We start from the raw sequence: 19,142 nt of genomic DNA, 5'->3' as shown, positions 1-19,142 counted from the left end.
TTGATGCTGACAATCATTAGCTCCGCCTAACAGGTAGTCGGCCATTTTGGATTTTGCGAAAAGCGCCCAGTGAACTTTTAAATCCTCATCCTAGGGGATTCATGTGATTATCACCAAACTTGGTCAACATTATGCCAAGATATTGAGGATGCTAAATTACAAAGGGATTTTTGATATCTCGAACGGTGTCGCCATGGCGAGGTAATACATTTATGGTGAAAAAAGGGAAACTGGAAGTGTCTCATATATTCTGAGCGTATTGAGCGATTTATATGAAACTTGAGCTGTATGTTTGGCACTGGAGGCTGAGCACATGGATGTGGCTATTGTGAGTCACAGTCATAGCGCCACCAACTGGCAGCAATAATCTTATTATATTTACGCGAATTGCTTCAAACTTGGTCCTAATCATGTCGAGACACGGCTGATGTAAAATTGGGAAAAGAGTCTGGATATAGTGTTCCCATAGTAATGCATCAGCCTTGAATACTCTCTTCTTTGTATTTTCGGGTGTTTTTGAGGCTCTTAGTGTGCTTAAAATTTCATGAAAGGTGGCGCACATGGCAGAGTTGTTGGCTGTTAGGCAAAGGCTAAGACAAGGGCATGGGGGGGTCACCAAATTACAGTCACCAAACTGTGTACGTATATTGTTCTCATCAAGCTGGACAACTTTCAGAATGTCAGTCATTAGCGCTGCCCAATAGGAAGTAGGTCATTTTGGATTTAATGTGGATTTTTTTGAAAATTGCAAGCTCGGAATTTTGTTTGGACATGGAAGCTATGGGCTTAGACCTGGGCTTAACCTAACACATCAGCACAAAACAAGTTACCCTACAGTACTTGCTTCACTATGCATTGTTTTCATACACACCATCGGGTGGCGATAGCACCGTAGTCCTTGGGCCCGTCATCACTGCCTGCAGCTATATTTTGTTTTGTGTTTCTGTGGAAACCTTGTAAAGTCTGCAAATATGTTCTTTCATACTTTTACAGCTGATATTCATTTCAGACACTTCCTGAAATGAAGCTTATTCCTCAACTTTGATCTTTGTTGCTTATTTTGTGACCATGACAAAACACAAGTTTTTTTTGGCGGAGGGGGACGACATTCTGTACATATTGGGAGCTTGTTCTTATTATTTGGAAACTTTAAATTGTTTCAAGATAAGACTATAACCAAATTCCGCATAGGTTGTCTTGCAGTGGAATTTACGCCAAAATGTAGGATCATGGGCAGTTTGCTGAGCTGTGTTGCTATGTCAATTTGGTAAGTGGAATTAAATTCCCTGGTGTCCTGGCGAAATTCCCAATTGGCCCTTATCTATCATTCTATCATGGCCTGTATAAATCTGATGAATTATTTATTATTATTATTATTATTATTATTATTATTATTATTTGATCCAACAAAGAAACTGGCAATAGAAATTGCTCAGCCTGCCGAGATTTGTTATTGCTGAGCGTTATTGGCCCTCATTCACAGCCTCTCTTACTCAGGCTTAAAGTGCGGTAACTTTGCATGATGATCTGTATATGACTAAACGGAATTGCATAACTTTGTGGTTTGGCACAGTAGACAGTACAGCACAGTGTTAGTGGATGTGGCCTTCTAGCTGGCTCTGCCTTTCACAGCGAGAGCCTCTCGTAAGAATAGAAGGCAGGTCATACCTCTGGCTCACACTTTCATAAACAGTTAGTCTGACTCCGGAGTTCTTTGAGCCTCTCCCAGCACATACAAGATTTATGGCAAAGGAAAGACAAATGGAGTAGAGTTTGGCTTGAAGACAGTAATCATTGCACATGTGAGTGAAAAAAAGCATTTCCAGAGTGCTCAATAAATTCCACTCCGTCACTTCAATGATGACATCCAAGGATGGCAAATCAAACCCATTTTACCCATTTTCCTTCAGTCATTCTTATTCGTTCACACATAGCTCATTTTTGGTTGATTATTGGAAAATAAATTTTTGTCAGATCAAAATGTGAGCTTTTGAACAACAGGGCCATGAAATAAGACTACATTTCCTGAGGATCTGTTATTTAGACATTTGAATTGGAACCCTAGAGTATATGGAGGTGGGATGACGTTCGTCTGGTTGCCAGCAGGGATTTGAGAGTATAGTAGGACTATTCTAGCAAGTAAGAACTTCAACAGAACCAAGAAAGAATCAAATAAAAGATGAGCGTCCTGAAGGACTTCAGTTCACAGCTGGATAAATAAATTGCCTTATTTTGTGATCTTTCACAAGTGATGCAAATGTTGGAAGCTCACAAGAGGCTTCTCTTCCTGTTGCCCAACTTTTTCCACTCTCTAACTCATTGCTCATCTCTTCCCTCTGCGCAGATGTTTCTTAAAGTTGGGTGAATGGCAGCTGAGTCTTCAGGGCATCAATGAAAGCACCATACCGAAAGTGCTTCAATACTACAGTCACTCCACAGAGCATGACCGCAACTGGTACAAGGTGAGCTTTCATACTTCACATGAAAGCATGGACTAAAGTGAAGAATTTCCACAATGTGACCGGTTTTGAAATCATGTTCCGAATCATCATCAGTGTTTAGATATGCGTTTCCTCAACTTGTAGTGGCTCTTTTTAAATCCCACATGAAATGAACCTTCATTTGTGTTTAGAAAATTTGGCAGAACAGATTGTTCTGTTTAAGTAAGAGAATGAATCAGAACAAGTTCCTCTATGACTGCTACTATTGACTCCATTCCTATTATTATGGATATCAATGTCAGCACCATCGAAACATCTTTTTCTTGGCTTTAGAATTAATTAAAGATTATGTAATATAGTCTAAAAAGAAATGAAGCACCTGCCACAGTTGTACTGGAGCAGTTCACATTTCTGCGTGTAGTGGTTTTTGAAGGGAGCACAAGATGTTTTTGAAGATCCTGTTGATGTCTAAAGTAGTAAGCCTTATCAGTGACAGCAAACGAATTGATTGTGACCCAAACAGGCTTGGCACGCCTGGGCTGTAATGAACTTCGAGGCCGTACTGCACTATAAGCACCAGAACCAAGGCCGGGACGAGAAGAAGAAGCTCCGGCACGCCAGCGGCGCTAGTGGTGCCAGCGCCAACAGTGAAGCCAGCAACAGTGATAGTGAAGCTGACAGTGCTGACCACAGCCCAGTTCCTTCACCTGGCCAGAAAAAAGTCAACGAGGTGAGGTTCAAATAGAGTCCATTCTCTCATGGCCACTTTAATAGGAACACCTGTACCCCTGCTCATTCACACTCTTATCCAGTCAGCCAATAATGTGGGAGCAATGCAGTGCATACAGTCATGCAGGTACAGGTCAAGAACTTTAGTTAATGTTCGTGTCATCAAACATCAGAATTTGGGAGGGTGGGGGGATTGGGGTGGTATGTGATCCCGGTGACATGGTAGTTGGTACCAGATGGACTGTTTTGTGTATTTCAGAAACAGTTGATCTCCTCAGATTTTCACACTCGACAGTCTCTAGAGTTTACACAGGGTGATACGGGAAAAATAAATCAATAAACCATCCAGTGAGTGCCAGTTGTGCAGACGAAAATGCCTTGTTTATAAATGCGGTCAGAGGAGAATAGCCAGATTGGTTGAAGTTGATAGGTAGGCTATGATATGTCAAGGTACAGTTGAGGTCTGTGTCAACTGTATTCTGAGATGCTTTTTTGCTCACCCCAGTTGTGAAAAAGGGGTGTTTTGAGTTACCATAGCATTTATGTCATCTTGAACAAGTCTGGCTATTCTCCTCAGACCTGTCTCATCAGTAAGCTGTTTCTGCCTGCAGGATTGTCTTTCATGGGCTGTTTTTATTTTGTTTTTGTTTTGTTTTTGTTTTTTTCTTTTACTCTTGTGCATTAAAATCCCAGGAGATGAGCACTTTTGAAATACTCAAAGCAGCCTGTCTGGCATCAACAACCATTCCACGTCCAAAGTCACTGAGATCACATTTTTCCTCGCATTCTGATGTTTGATATAAATATTAACTGAACTTTATCATGATCTGCATGATTTCATGCACTGTGCTGCTGCTGCCACATGATTGGCTGATTGCATGAATGAACAGGGGTACAGCTGTTTCAAATAAAGCGGGTGGTGAGTGTATATTATGAATAAAGTGGTACTTCAGCCAGCTATGCTGGTCCCAGTGAGCTTTCAATAAACTTTTTTGGAAGAGCTGTTTTTTGTAACTGTGGGCCAATATTCTGATTTCTGTACCTTGGTGTCAGCAATTAGTACTTTTTTCTTTGGAAAGATATTTAAACAGTGAAGAAAATGCTTCTCGTGCAGTTCCCAAGGGGGTCATTTGCTAATTTATTATTATTATTATTAATCTTGATGTCAAATTGTGGTTTTTGCTTGATTTGGGGAATGAGCATGTGATCTTTTAATCATCGTACTATGTCAGCTTGAATGGTTCCTTCATTAGGATCTGGTATGTTTTTGGCTTTATTTCAGTTATCACTTTTTTTTCTTTTTTTTTCCCAGAAAAACATTATATAACTGGTAAACTTGGAGTACTAATTGCTACATAAACATTATATTTAATCCAGTACAAATAACTACCACATAGGTCGATGCAAAGATTTTTTCATAATTTATAGATTTTCATGCCTGATGCTTATGTCTTAACCAATAAGGAAATGTTACAGTAATTCTAGTCAGTGGTGATGAATACCAGGAATGGTGAAATTCACAGTTACATCTCTGGGTCGATTGGACGTTTTTTTGTGTGTCTGTTAAATAGGATTTGTCTAAGACTCTGCTGCTTTACACGGTTCCTGCTGTGCAGGGATTTTTCCGATCTATATCCCTGTCACGTGGAAACAACTTGCAGGACACACTGAGGTGAGCGAACACATAAAACAAACATGTTGCTGATTCAAATTGCGTATTATGTGGAGAGGGTGCCCTCTTGTGCTAGTGCCAGTCTTCGGATATAACTGTAATTGCTTTTTATATTCCATAGTGATCATCTTTCCATCTGTCATTCTATCCTGTTTTTTTTTCTGTTTTAAAATGTGATCACCCTCTCTGCTTCAGAGTTTTGACCTTGTGGTTTGATTATGGCCATTGGCCTGAAGTGAATGAAGCTCTAGTGGAAGGAATCAAAACTATACAGATAGATACGTGGTTACAGGTAAGATTGTGCACCTTTCTGTAGTCACATGGGCACATCATCTCTTCTTCTTAACCATTCCCTTTCTCTTTGGGTCAGGTTATTCCTCAGCTGATCGCTCGTATCGATACCCCTCGCCCACTGGTGGGACGCCTCATTCATCAGTTACTCACCGACATTGGCCGCTACCACCCACAGGCAAGTGAAAGTTATCTGAACTGAGGATGTTTTAAGTGCTGGATCTTACCAGAGTTTGGACTCATACTTGTGATACTTTGCAACATCTCTTAATGTAGTTAAGCTTTCATTCTCCAGCAGTTATTTTCAAATTATTAACTTACCTCTTCAGTACAATAAATATATATATATATATATATATATATATATATATATATATATATATATATATATATATATATATATATATATATATATGTATATATGTAATTTTTTTTTTTTTTAATTAGGGAAGGAATACTAAAATATCAGCATAGATTTAACCATTTTTGCACACTGCTTTTTGAAAATAAGTGACATGTTAAAAAAAAATCACTTTCAATATTTCCAAGAATGCAGTCTTAGACAAGATCTATTGAAGTGTGAATCAATTAGGTTAACAGCTATGTTAATCAGTGTGGCTTTCTTTATTTTTTGAGAATTATTTCAAAACACTTAAATATGTACTTAAAATATTTAAATATGATTCTGCCCTACAAATCATGAGTCCTTGGTCTCTGTTTGTAGGCTTTGATCTACCCACTGACTGTGGCGTCCAAGTCCACCACTACAGCTCGCCACAATGCTGCCAATAAAATCCTGAAGAACATGTGTGAGCACTGTAACACACTGGTTCAGCAAGCCATCATGGTATGATCATGCAAACACACACACACACACACAGTGGGAAAGGAAGTGATGGAAGTGAAGACCAGTGAAAAAACAAAGCAAAAGCCAGGTAGTGTAGCAGAGTTGAATTGAGAACTAAGTTCTTCATTACAAAGCGCTGACACCGGTGACACCTTCCATAAATGTCAAACTTCACCATATCAGAAACTATACATTCTTCTTTCTTTTTAACTCCTTTATTATTACGCTTAGATTATGCGAACCGTCCGCCATACAAGTCTCTCTGAAAGAGCTGTTACTATGACGTATATTATGACAATGTTGGGGAAAGGGCTGAAGGGAAAAGCTTGTAGTATTCAACCGTTATTGACACTAGTGAACAAGATTTTATCTTAATTTAACTCAGCCTAGCATTCAGTATATAACATATCTACTTCCTCAGACTCAGTAGTGCTCTGGTTTACATGTCTGTTGTATAACAGCTACAGGTATTTTCGGGTTGTTGCCTTTGCAGGTGAGTGAAGAGCTGATCAGGGTAGCCATCTTGTGGCATGAGATGTGGCATGAGGGCTTGGAGGAGGCTTCCCGTCTGTATTTTGGTGAAAGGAACGTCAAGGGCATGTTTGCTGTGCTGGAGCCACTACATGCAATGATGGAGAGAGGACCTCAGACCCTAAAAGAGACCTCTTTCAATCAGGTATGCAGTGTTCTCATGAGTACAGCCTTATGAAGAAATGACTGTTGTGCATACATTAAATAGGGCTTTTCACCCAGAAATGTAGTGCTGGTTTGTATATGACTTGAACAGATTGCAAGCATTAGACTTGAGTATTAGAGTATATATTTTCTCAAATGCTATGACATTGCACTATTGTAAGCAGACTTGTGTTTTACCAGGCATACGGTCGTGATCTGATGGAGGCGCAGGACTGGTGCAGGAAGTACATGCGCTCGGGTAACGTGAAGGACCTGACCCAGGCCTGGGACCTTTATTATCATGTCTTCCGCAGGATCGCCAAGCAGCTTCCACAGGTGAGCCAAACAATGGCCGCTCTCCTAGTGCTTTACCAGTATAAATGAGACCCTGGTGTAAATCAACATTTTCAAATGCTGTCTCTGTCAGTTGCAGATGGTATAAACGCACAAGCAGGGCTAGATAAAAAGGCATATTTTGTGAAACCAAATGCAACAGCACCGTTACTGGTTGTAAAATAAATAAATAAATAAACAGAATGCTATGAAGAAGCAAGGCTGGGGCTGATTTCTTTCTAGCCCAGACTGTAATTACATCCCTAGTTTTGATCTCCATTTGGGCTGAAGTTTTTTTCAGCCAATGTCGCTGACACATCCATAACTCATCATCAGCAGTGATTGAGAAGATGTGCATGAAATACAGTCACTGGCATACTGGACAAAAATGAGGTGCATTATTTACGCTCTTGTTCTTTTTTCATAAAATGCCTTCGGAGAAGAAGCCAAACTAAACACACGTCCAGTCAAATAGAAATTACACAAAAGGACAGACAACAGACCTGTAAGTTTAGTGTTTAGTTTTGTTTGTTTGAACGGGAAATGAACCCAGTTAGGCTTTATGGACTTGAAACCTTGCATCACAAATGCAGCTGCCTGTCTGTTTGTGTAATAGCATAATATTCTTATTATGTAACTAATGAGACCTCATGATATAACGCATTGCTCAACAGTCATTGTTGAGCTGTTGATAGATCTTTATTGATAGATTTTAGCACTCCCAATCTAACATCACGACCAGCTGTCACTGGTCTCTATTACAGTTAAATACAGTCTTCAAAGGCAAGTAATGGAAAACTGCTGCACATATGGCCATTTTAAAAAAAATCATGTTTTTTTTTTTAATGAAATATTATAAAAGCACAGTCTGCAAACACACCCATCTCAATCAGTATACTTTTCTCTTTTGTTTGTTTAATCAACATTAATAATCCTTCACTTTCATGGTTTTTAGAGAAATTTTGATTCGCCTCAAATCAGTTAACGCCTACCTAAGTCTTTTTATTTTCTCAATGATATTATTTTCCAGGATTTTATTCCCCACTTTTCTGTGGCGAGTGACAAGAAACAGGGTTTCCTAAGAAAAGGATCATGTTGTTGTCCAATGATGTTATTTCAGGTGGTGTGAATTTCACTGCCTTACCTGCTGTGTTGTTATATTATTTTACTGGATCGAGCCAAGGAAAACAGCTCCGTAGCACAGACCAGAAGATTGACAGGACTAAAACGGAAAAGCAGACAGACAGAGATGTAACCTGCGTTAACATGGCTGCGATCATATGTGTTTGTCCTCAGCTCACCTCTCTGGAGCTGCAGTACGTCTCGCCAAAACTGCTCATGTGTCGTGATTTGGAGCTCGCTGTGCCCGGCACTTATGACCCCAACCAGCCAGTCATACGCATCCAATCCATCGCACCTTCGCTACAGGTCATCACCTCCAAACAGAGACCACGCAAGCTGACCATCATGGGTAAGGCCAAGAAGCAGACAAGAGAGTTTACCAAAAAATGTGACAAAACTTGGCAAAACTCACATTTTATGAGTGACGAGTGAAATCTTTTGGGGGGGGGAGAAGAAGGCTAAATATCTGAAAATATTTCAGAATAGATGAAGACAATTCTACACTCTGAAAAACTAAAAAAAACTGTCAGTCTACTACACTGAGAAAATGATTTATTATTATTATTTTGCTTATTTATACCTGCTTCTGAAGGACTTCTTCCCACATTTATTTTTCTTGTCAGTTAAAGCTAAGTAAAATTGAAATAATATCCTTGCCCTGTTGCAAAGTTCATTTCCTCATGACCAGCCCTATGCAAAAGAGCAAATTGTGCAGAGGCAAGCATAATCTACATAGGTCACTCCAGATTTACATTTTTTTTTGGATGCTGTTGAGGCTGTTGGTGGATATGAGCTGCTACGCTGCGCAGTCACACCACACTGTCAGAATCAGCTGTTTCTGCTGAGCCATGTCCAACAGGTTGTCCACACAAATGCATTTTAAGACTTGGCAGACCGATTTATTATTTTGCACATTTATCGCACTGTGTTATTGATTTATTGTTAACATTAATTGAGAACCACTGAATCTGGAAATGTCATTTGTAGACTGTGTATGGCTGTTAATTAAAGCGCAGTTTGACGCACTCTTTGCTGGTGTTTATCTGTATTTAACTGCACTAATAAAATAATGATGTCCTGAATCAGTTTTTGTTATAACTTTGGAAGAGACAACTCATCTACTGCTTTTTTTTTTTTTATTACTGGTCGACTTTATGATACTGCCCATATTAGGAATCCATTTTTTGTCACTATATTTGACGTCAACTACATGTTCCAGGGTGTCATATTAGGACTTGCCACTGCTGAGAAGACTAGGTTAGAGAAGACTATTGATGTAATAAGACCAGTGCAAATATAAACACAGTTACTGGTGTAATAGAGAAAATTCTAGATACCTGAGCTGAGATCATTATTTTTCTTCTGCCTTGTTCAGTTAGAGAACTAGGCATTTAAACTGCTTCCCACCCAGCAACTGGGCAAACACGCCGTGATGTGCACAGCAGCAGCCTGAAGTTCAGGCCTACACACATTCTCTCATGCTCCCTGCTGATCCAGCAGCCCAGGTTCATTGTCTGAACAGAGTTTTTCTTTTTGCCAGACAGCGCATTTATTTGTCTGCTATTCTCATTGAGTGCTGACAGCTCCGTCTGTCTGCCTCTTCTGGGCCGTTTCCCGCCACCACTTTTTTCCATTACGCATGCTCTGATGCTTTAGCTTTTAATGGCTGCTCTGAACACCTCCATTGTCCCTATCTGCCTGTGGGGAGCAGTAACTTGATCAGTTCCAGTAATACAAAAAAAAATCAGCACTAAGGCTTTACAACTCGAGGCAGCTGCTGAATAAATAGAGACCGTTTGCTGTATCTTTTTATTGAGTTTATTCAGTATGCCGTGAGTAGGTTTTATTTAGTGCTATTGAGATCTTACTGTACTCTGTAGCCCAGAAATGTTTCAGCAAATGTCCTTTTATTTGTCCTCACTGAACTCTGTGGATGTGCTCGAGATTAGATTTAATGTATAAGACAATCCAAAACTTACAGACAGGACATCTGGGTTTAGTGCGTCTGAGTAGCACACTTCATGGTTATTATAACTATGTCAGTACAGTGTATGTCAGATTACTTGTTTGAACTGTTTCTCTACCGTTCCCTACAGGCAGCAATGGGCACGAGTTCATGTTCCTGCTTAAGGGTCATGAAGATCTACGGCAAGACGAGAGGGTCATGCAACTCTTCGGGCTCGTCAACACGCTGCTGGCTAATGACCCAGCATCTCTCCGCAAGAATCTGAGGCACGTCAAAGTCTTTTGTCTCATTTTATCTATTATATTTGGTTTATCTGCTCAATGTGTCCTAGTGGTTTTAATTTAGTCGTTTGGTTCCTTATGTTTGTTAAATGTATATATATGCACAACTGCATATTGTAAAGCTATGAAATGTTATTGTAAGTGTCTGGACCTAGTTATAGTTGTTAACTGTTGGTTAATTGGTGTTTATGGAAAGAGTTTAGTGAAGGGACAGTGATTTATAGCGAAGCAGTGAGAAATAGTGATGTCAGAAGAAATGGCCTTTGTGAGTTTTTTCCAGTGATTTGAGTCATTTGAATTCATTCATTTAAAGGATACACATTCAGATTCACTCACCAGTTCATTTAGTTTTGGTGTGGTTTGCCCAAATGTGTGCTCATGAAACTGCTCTATCAGCTTGAGCAGTGTAAAGTAGCTAATGTAATCATTGCTTAACAGCTCTGATTGAATAAGCCTGAACAGGACTCGTTAAACTCACTGACAGCTGACTCACTAAACGAGAGAGGAGTAATTCGTGGCCAGGATTGAAAGATGACTCAGACACTGAACGGGAGAGAAGCAAATCTTGGTAGTCACCAAAGGAGTCATTGACTCACAGGGCACAGATCAGGTTCAGCATACACACAGTTGTAAGTAAGGCTTACACAACTCATGAATGTTTAAAAAAAAAAAAAAAAACAACAAACAGATACGTACATAAAAATATAACTTCAAAAAATAAAGACCCAAAGAAAATCTGACTCAGTAAATGAGAGAAGAGTAGACCTCTGTCCTAACTGAAATGATTCCCTGATTGAAAGGATGCAGATCAGGTTGTAAATACGACTTCACAAATGTAATGTATAAAACCTTTGTTTACCAATCAGGTCAGTTGTGAATATGTAAGGATATGTAGTGCTTTAGCGTTCATGACTCAGTTTTGTTTGTGTGTGTGTGTAGTATCCAGCGGTATGCCGTGATTCCCTTGTCCACTAACTCTGGCCTGATTGGTTGGGTTCCTCACTGTGACACACTGCACGCTCTGATTCGAGATTACCGCGAGAAGAAGAAGATCTTGCTGAACATCGAGCACCGCATTATGCTCAGGGTACACCAAACCACGATGTTGTTCAAATCTATCACAGTGTTTAATCTGATCCACTGAGACCCAGTGAAGATAACCTCTTCATTGTGAGATATTTATATTAAAAACTATGTGCCTTTTTTTTTCTTTCTTTCTTTCTCTCAGATGGCTCCAGACTATGACCACTTGACTCTTATGGAGAAAGTCGAGGTGTTTGAGCATGCCGTGAATAACACAGCAGGAGATGACCTTGCCAAGCTGCTGTGGCTTAAGAGTCCCAGCTCAGAGGTCTGTTCTTCTGTCTTTACACTTACGCCTTGTAACTTCTCCCCTCCAGAAAGCTCAGAAAAGTGTATCAAGACATGCTTCCTTGAAAAATTTATAACATATTTATATTTATAGCACCCATGCATACTGAAATCATGTTTTAATAAGTTTTTTTTATTTATTTCCATGTAGCATATTATTACATGACCTCCTAATGACTTCTCTTTCTATAGGTGTGGTTTGACAGGAGAACCAATTACACTCGCTCCCTCGCTGTGATGTCCATGGTTGGATATATCCTAGGACTTGGAGACAGGTACAGACAGTCATGCTTATGACCGTATTGATGCTTAAAGCAATTGTACCGTTGTTGAATTCTCTATTCTTATTGGTCAGAAGGTGTTGATTAATTTTCTATAACAGCAGCTCTGACAGTAGCTCCAGCTGCAAGGCAAATCACAGGTTTATATCGATGCGCTTCTTCTAATACATTAGCATTTCTATTTCTATAGAAACACCTTACACATTGACTCATATGGTAGATGCTCCACATGAATTAATTTACAAAATGTGTGCACTTATATGGTAAAGTTGTGAGGAGACTTATTTTTAATTCGTTATTTTTTTTTAAAGGCTTCTCTAATGTTAAACGTAGACAAATTGCTGTGGTGTACAGGCAATAAAACACTGTAGGATGGATTTGCTGATGTGGGAGAATAATTAACTTGAGGGTAGCTACACTTCACGTCGTGCACTTCACTCCACCCCGTTATTGATTTATTTTTATTTTTAAACAGTACACCTGGTGAACACGTTGAACACATTGTAAGTGATGGTCTTTTCTTACATTTACAGGCATCCTTCTAACCTGATGCTGGACAGGCTGAGTGGAAAAATCCTTCACATTGACTTTGGAGATTGCTTTGAGGTAAAATGTTTCCCAAGTTTTACAACACGGCAGTGTAAGTTGTGGTTTTGCCTACAAATGACATTTGGATTTGTATTAAAGGTTGCCATGACCAGAGAGAAGTTCCCAGAGAAAATCCCCTTCAGGTTGACTAGGATGCTGACAAATGCCATGGAGGTAAGATAAGGGGTTAAATGTGATTACTGTACAAACCAAACTGATATCACTGTGACAGTATGCTATAGTGCCTGTTTACAGCGTTATATTTACAAACCAAAAGACACTAAATGACACAACACTGCAGTATAGTATACGCGTGTAGGTTTCATTGAAGGCATTTTTGCGATATGTATACCAGTGTAGCACAGTTATATTGGTAAGACTGGTTTATATATGAGTTCTAACCAAGAAATATTTTTTCATCCATAAGGCCCAGTTTTGACCCTTCTTTGTATACTCAGGTGACAGGGCTGGATGGAAACTACCGGATTACGTGCCACACGGTGATGGAGGTGCTGCGAGAGCACAGAGACAGCGTCATGGCCGTGCTGGAGGCCTTCGTCTACGACCCCTTACTCAACTGGAGGCTTATGGACAGTAAGTGAACGCCTCTCATTTCCTTACTACAGTACACAGCACTAAAGGAAAACGGTATGCATGGTGTCCATACAGGATCAGAAGGGCTGTTTCTGAAGGGCTGACTTTGTAATAATGGACTAAAAGTGTGCAAGGACAAACTGTTGCGCAATTCATTTTCATGACAATACAAATGTGCGTGCGTTTCGTGGCCTGTGTTGATTGTATGTAGTTGGGATAAGAACAGTTTGATGAATATTGGGATACATCATTATGTATGTTATATAATACAGATTGTGTGTGTGAAATGGAATTAAATAAATTAAAGTAATAGAGCAGATTTGTAAAGAGGTTAAGACATTTTGCAAGCAGTTAAAAATGATGAGTGTTTCTTAATGCTTCTAATATGTGGCTATATAGTAGAAGCTAATGGGAAAACTGTGACTGTATTATTCAAGATGGCAAAGAAAAGCTCATACATAAAAATTACATTATTAAGCTTTGAATGAAGAAATAAAGGAATTTTCAAAAACGGTTAATATGATTATGCATGAAATACAGAATATAGGAATTGGCATTGATGAGTAATTATTTAAGTTCATGTTAAACAAAAGTAGTGTGGTAATATATTGAGAACCCTTCACATTATCACGGAATATTTGAAATTTGTGTTATCACATTGCTTCTAGCTAACACTAAAGGAACCAAGCGCTCAAGGACCAGAACCGACTCCTATACAGCTGGACAATCTGTAGGTGAGTCAGTTGCCATGACCATCATTGATCCACATCAAATATGAAAGTCGTTTCAATGCTGGCCGATAAGAAATAACTCGTATTATGGAAACAAGAAGGGAAAGGGTGCTATTTCTTCTCATTGTAACCACACGCTTATTTTGTGTCAATGGCAGAAACAATAGAGGGAATTGAGCTGGGAGAAACCACTCACAAAAAGCCAGGAACCACCGTGCCTGAATCTATTCACTCTTTCAGTAAGTCTACGCTTCCCCTATATATATATATATATATATATATATATATATATATATATATATATATATAGCTGTCGAGTGCATCACACATCACATTTTTTAAAATTTCCATACCTCTGTTCGTTTATTCTTAAAGAGATACATGGGTGGTCATTTGATTTTCATTTTCATCGCATTTTCTTTAAACAGTCGGAGATGGCCTTGTGCAACCTGAAGCCTTGAACAAGAAAGCCATCCAGATTATCAACAGGGTGCGGGACAAACTGACAGGTGAGTCGACGTCGTCTAGCCCCTACACACAGTGTCCCTCTGGGAGGATGGTTATGCTTTTTCGCATAACTGCTTTAGCTGAACAGGCAGAACAGCATAGTTTTCAGATGTATTGCTTGTCAAAAATCTTCAACATTACAGCTAAACCATAGATATTAGAAACTATGGATTAGGTACAATATCATGCATACAATGTATATCAACTAAGGCTATAACAATACCAAGAGAAAACAATTCAAACATAGTTAGGGTTAAAAGATGAAACATTGTGATATAATTAAAGCATGTGACACTATTGTACAGCCATTACACTGTGAATTTATCTGATACGGTTCCATCTCTTACAACAAATTATTATTCATTGTAGGGCGGGACTTCTCCCATGATGAGACCCTTGACGTCCCGACACAAGTAGAGCTGTTGATTAAACAAGCCACATCACACGAGAACCTGTGCCAGTGTTACATTGGATGGTATGTGTGTGTATGTCCGTTATTATCAATCCAGGCTACAGGAATATTTCAACAAATGAACACAGAGTTGTTTTTGCATGTCTATGAACTCAGTAAACGATATCACCTTGCATCTTGCACTGGTTATGAATAATCCCTGAATGATTTTTCATTCTTTTCTCTTCTCAGGTGTCCGTTTTGGTAGAGCTGCTGCCGAGCCTTGTTTTGCTATCCGTGTTATTTAATGATACACTTGTGTTCTGTAATGCCATGTTTGCGACAAATCGGCTAAACAGACTTAAGAGCGCTGCGTGAATTAGACACTTTAAAGTGTGTCTGTCTTTTATTAACTTAAAGATGGAATACATGAAATTATGATCAAAGGAGCTAAATACTTGATTGAAAGCGTTAATCCTGAAAAATGATCAGCATTTCTTTTGCCAATAAATTGTAAAGAAGTGTCCCTATGTCTTCAGTTTGTCTTGTGATGCATTTACACACTAAGTTCTGTATGAGAATTACAGTTTAAAATTGTAGTGTCGAATTCCAGTAAACTTTCCAAAATTGCCATGTATGCTAATGATGAACCTCTTAAACTGGCCAGATAAAGTGTGCTAGAAGAGAGCAGGCAAATCTCCAGTTGTGTGGCTCTGCAGGAACACAAGACCTGTCTGGAAGCGTGAGGCATTTATGGTAGTTTTAGGGTGTTTTTACATATAGTTCCTTTTAAAGGGACCAAACGCAGTTCACTTAAAGTGAACCAGAAAGGGAAACAGCCGAAAGTGACCTCAGTCCTTTTGGTGTTCACAAATATAGTGGACTCAAAAGAGAACCCGGTTCTTTTTTGGTCCTCTTCAGCAATGAAGTGATCTCAGACCCTTTCTTATTCTCACCACAACTTCATAAGACCTCAGCCCCCAGCTTGCACCCAAAATTTCATCCAAATCATCATAGAAGGGACAGGAGTCCTTCACTTCAGCGGACTCACCACCTCGACGCATTTTATCACGGATTCTCATATACTTCTGTCGTAGTTTTTTTATTTATTTTACCCAGCATTGTAGTGCTGTTCTGTTATAGCCTCTTTCCTTCATTTTTTGAGAAAACAAAAGAAACACTTTTATGTTCTTATGTGTTGAGCATAGTTGGCATTTAATGCTATCCACTTTCGAAATTTCAAGAAGTGTACAGCTCTCCTCCTGACATCCAACCCAGTGACCTGACATGGTGTAAGGTTTTGTGTTGTTTTCACCACTGAAGGAACATGGCTGCAGGTATGGCAAGCCTCCAGGTACACGTCGAAACGAAATGCAAAGCTGACCAGGACCTCATTGCTTTCACATATCATGAAGAAATCGAACCACAAACGAACCATACTCAGACCACAGTTCCTTGCTCTAAACAGTATATAGGTGCATCTCAAAATATTAGAATATTGTGGGAAAAGTTCCTTTTTTCCATAATTGAATTCAAAAAGTGGAACTTTAATATATTGTAGATTCATTACACATAAAGTGAAATATTTCAAGCCTTTTTTGTTTGTTTTAATCTTGATGATTACGGCGTACAGCTCATGGAAATCAAACATCCAGTATCTCAAAATATTAGAAGCGCTAGTATACCAGAGGCTTTATTCTGTACCCACTGAAGTTTAATTAAATCGTTGTTTTTTTTTTGCAGCATTACCACAAATTATCTGGCAATAATCTAGCTGTGAGAAAAAGAGTACTTATACAAGTTTCAGTAGGCCTATATCAGATGTAAAATATTTTCTGACTCAGTAGACGGACCTGGTGAAAGAGTGACACAGAGTGCATCCTGATTGGTGAACTATTCTATAGGCAGGCTTTACAGCCGACCTCTCTCTCTCTCTCTCTCTCTCTCTCTAGTTTATCTATCGGTTCGGTTCAGTTTAGTGTCTGCAGCTCCATGGCAGTGTCCAAATATATATATATATATATATATATATATATACACACACACACACACACACAAAAAGTACAAATGTATAATAGGGGTTAAAATAAATTAAATAAATAAATAAAATAAAATAAATGACAGTGTAGCTCGCTGTACTGTTTGCAGCAGTCATTTCTCAATTGCCCATGGTGGGTTAAATGAGTGTAAGAGACATGTTGAGGTGTTGAATAGGTGTCATTCGGCCATTAGCACAGCTAACTTTATTTTAACTAGCTGCTATAAGGAGCTACTGTATTGATGTGTAGGTGATGAGGCCAAACTCCCCGTAGACGTGTAAAGTAGTTATTGAATTAAAAAATGACTCCATGAGTTGAATAATACAGTAATATAGTATAATATAATACAACTGCTCCATCCATCTTCAACCACTTACTCCTTTTCAGGGTCACGGGGGAACCTGGACAGGGTGCCAGTCCATCGCAGGGCACAAACATACACACTCACACACCCATTCATACACTACAGACACTTTAGACACGCCAATCAGCCTACCATGCATGTCTTTGGACTGGGGGAGGAAACCGGAGTACTCGGAGCACGGGGAGAACGTGCAAACTCCGCACACACACCCGGTGGGAATCGAACCCTGGACCCGTGAGGCGAACGTGCTAACCACTAAGCCACCGTGCACCACGACTGCTCCACCTATAGACATAGAGGGTCCCTTTCTATAAGCATGCTGAAAATTTGTTATCAGACTGTTTTCTCAGAGGTAATCTTTTATTTGATCAAATACGGCCTTCTCCAAGATCTTACTTAGCGCTGGTAGCAAGCTTATAGGATGACTATTAGGACCATTAAATGATGTTTTCCTGTCTTTGGCAGTGGGATAAGTTGTGCCTCTTTCCAAGCCTGTGGAAATGTTGATTGTCTAAGACTGATATTTAATAAATGACAAATCGGATCCGCGATATATTCAATAGCACTTCCAATCAATTTATCATCTATATCATCTATCCCTAATTTTTTATCTTTACACGCAAGCTTGATCAATTTATTAACTGTTTCTACTTCTAATTCACTAAATTCAAAATAGCAGTGTTTATCCTTGATATAATTTTTTATATTAGAAATAGATATGGTATTGTCTGTCCCACATGATAATTAATTAATTCATCTACCTTGCTTCTGAAATAATTATCCAAGTAATTTGCAATTTCTTTGGGTTTTGTAATAAAAGTACCTCCACAGGTACTCCCCACAAAGTAGGTCGTGGTGAGATGTCTTTCCATTAGATTATTTAAAATACACCAAAGCCTTTTCCCATCATTCATTTCTCTGCTTAACTGTACAACATAATGTTGTTTATTTTTCTTTAAGTTTTGTGACATGGTTCCACAGTTTACAGTGTTTTTGTCTCAGTTATACTACCAGTTATTTGTGATATTCTCTTAGCCTCATCTCTCTGAGACATACGGTACAGGCTAGGGATGTCACGAGAACCGATACTTCAGTACCAAATCGGTACCAACATTCTTAAAACGTGACGGTACTTGTTTTTCAGTGGTAGCGTAAGTACCGTTCGTTATGAAGCTACCGAGGTGGCAATTCTTCCGGATCTGATGGGGGCAGCAAATACGCGCAAGTGTTTTAGTCGGTCCACATGTGGTGAAGAAGAGGAACGCCTACAAGCACACAGGAAAAACTACAGAAGATTAGCTTAGTTTAACAAGTTTAGCTCCGCCCTGACTCGTTTAGAGGAAAAGAGAGGAAAGCTAGTATCTGTTTCTGGTGTGTAACCGATGCTATCGTTCATTTCAAACAAAGCGAGGAAACACCTGGAATTTGGCGAAACACCAGAAAGACGGTCCTGTATGATGTTTGTTTGAGGCAGCTACCATTGTGGCCGTGAAACCAGCTAACGTTATGCTCCATGTAATGTTAGCGATAGCTATTATTTGTTAATGACGCTAACACATTGCAGTGTTATAAACTACCTCCTAATGAACCACCATGCATCACAATTCAGCCCGTGTCCTGTCAGCAACATGTAGCCTAATGTCACTAATAATTATTCAAATGTTCATGCTTTTAATAAATCTTTTTGGCCTTTCACCTTATCAGTTAATTTAATTCAGAGTATGAGGGGGGGGGTGCTCGCGCGCGCACGTTTAGGCGTGTCTATTAGCACTTGTTATTAGTCGTTGTCAGACAGTGTTTGATAACTAAAATATCTCTCTCTCTCTCTCTCTCTCTCTCTCTCTCTCTCTCTCTCTCTGCCAGTATCAACCAACAGATGTCCTCCAGGAGTTTTTAATTTTATATAAAAAATATTTTTT

At 39.2% G+C, this 19,142-nt stretch overlaps 1 protein-coding gene across 2 annotated transcripts in view; it reads left to right on the top strand.

The window, feature by feature from the left end:
• mtor (mechanistic target of rapamycin kinase) overlaps positions 1–15,451 on the top strand; it is a 110,627-nt gene extending 95,176 nt beyond the window's left edge. For both annotated transcript variants that reach the window (XM_053624562.1, XM_053624560.1), the window contains 21 exons: positions 2,345–2,462; positions 2,965–3,171; positions 4,742–4,842; positions 5,038–5,134; positions 5,213–5,311; positions 5,858–5,980; positions 6,474–6,656; positions 6,857–6,991; positions 8,285–8,459; positions 10,207–10,342; positions 11,297–11,444; positions 11,586–11,708; positions 11,921–12,003; positions 12,543–12,615; positions 12,697–12,771; positions 13,056–13,191; positions 13,860–13,925; positions 14,081–14,161; positions 14,351–14,431; positions 14,799–14,904; positions 15,073–15,451. In XM_053624562.1, coding sequence (XP_053480537.1) covers positions 2,345–2,462; positions 2,965–3,171; positions 4,742–4,842; positions 5,038–5,134; positions 5,213–5,311; positions 5,858–5,980; positions 6,474–6,656; positions 6,857–6,991; positions 8,285–8,459; positions 10,207–10,342; positions 11,297–11,444; positions 11,586–11,708; positions 11,921–12,003; positions 12,543–12,615; positions 12,697–12,771; positions 13,056–13,191; positions 13,860–13,925; positions 14,081–14,161; positions 14,351–14,431; positions 14,799–14,904; positions 15,073–15,088 — 2,362 coding nt within the window. In that variant the 3' untranslated portion in view covers positions 15,089–15,451. The remainder of the gene's footprint in view (positions 1–2,344; positions 2,463–2,964; positions 3,172–4,741; positions 4,843–5,037; positions 5,135–5,212; positions 5,312–5,857; positions 5,981–6,473; positions 6,657–6,856; positions 6,992–8,284; positions 8,460–10,206; positions 10,343–11,296; positions 11,445–11,585; positions 11,709–11,920; positions 12,004–12,542; positions 12,616–12,696; positions 12,772–13,055; positions 13,192–13,859; positions 13,926–14,080; positions 14,162–14,350; positions 14,432–14,798; positions 14,905–15,072) is intronic.
• Positions 15,452–19,142: the final 3,691 nt, after the last annotated feature.

The sequence above is a fragment of the Ictalurus furcatus genome, chromosome 5 (assembly GCF_023375685.1).
Source record: "Ictalurus furcatus strain D&B chromosome 5, Billie_1.0, whole genome shotgun sequence".
Taxonomy (NCBI): Eukaryota; Metazoa; Chordata; class Actinopteri; order Siluriformes; family Ictaluridae; genus Ictalurus; species Ictalurus furcatus.
The sequence above is the reverse complement of the archived record's forward strand: the minus strand, read 5'-3'. Positions and strand labels throughout refer to the sequence as shown.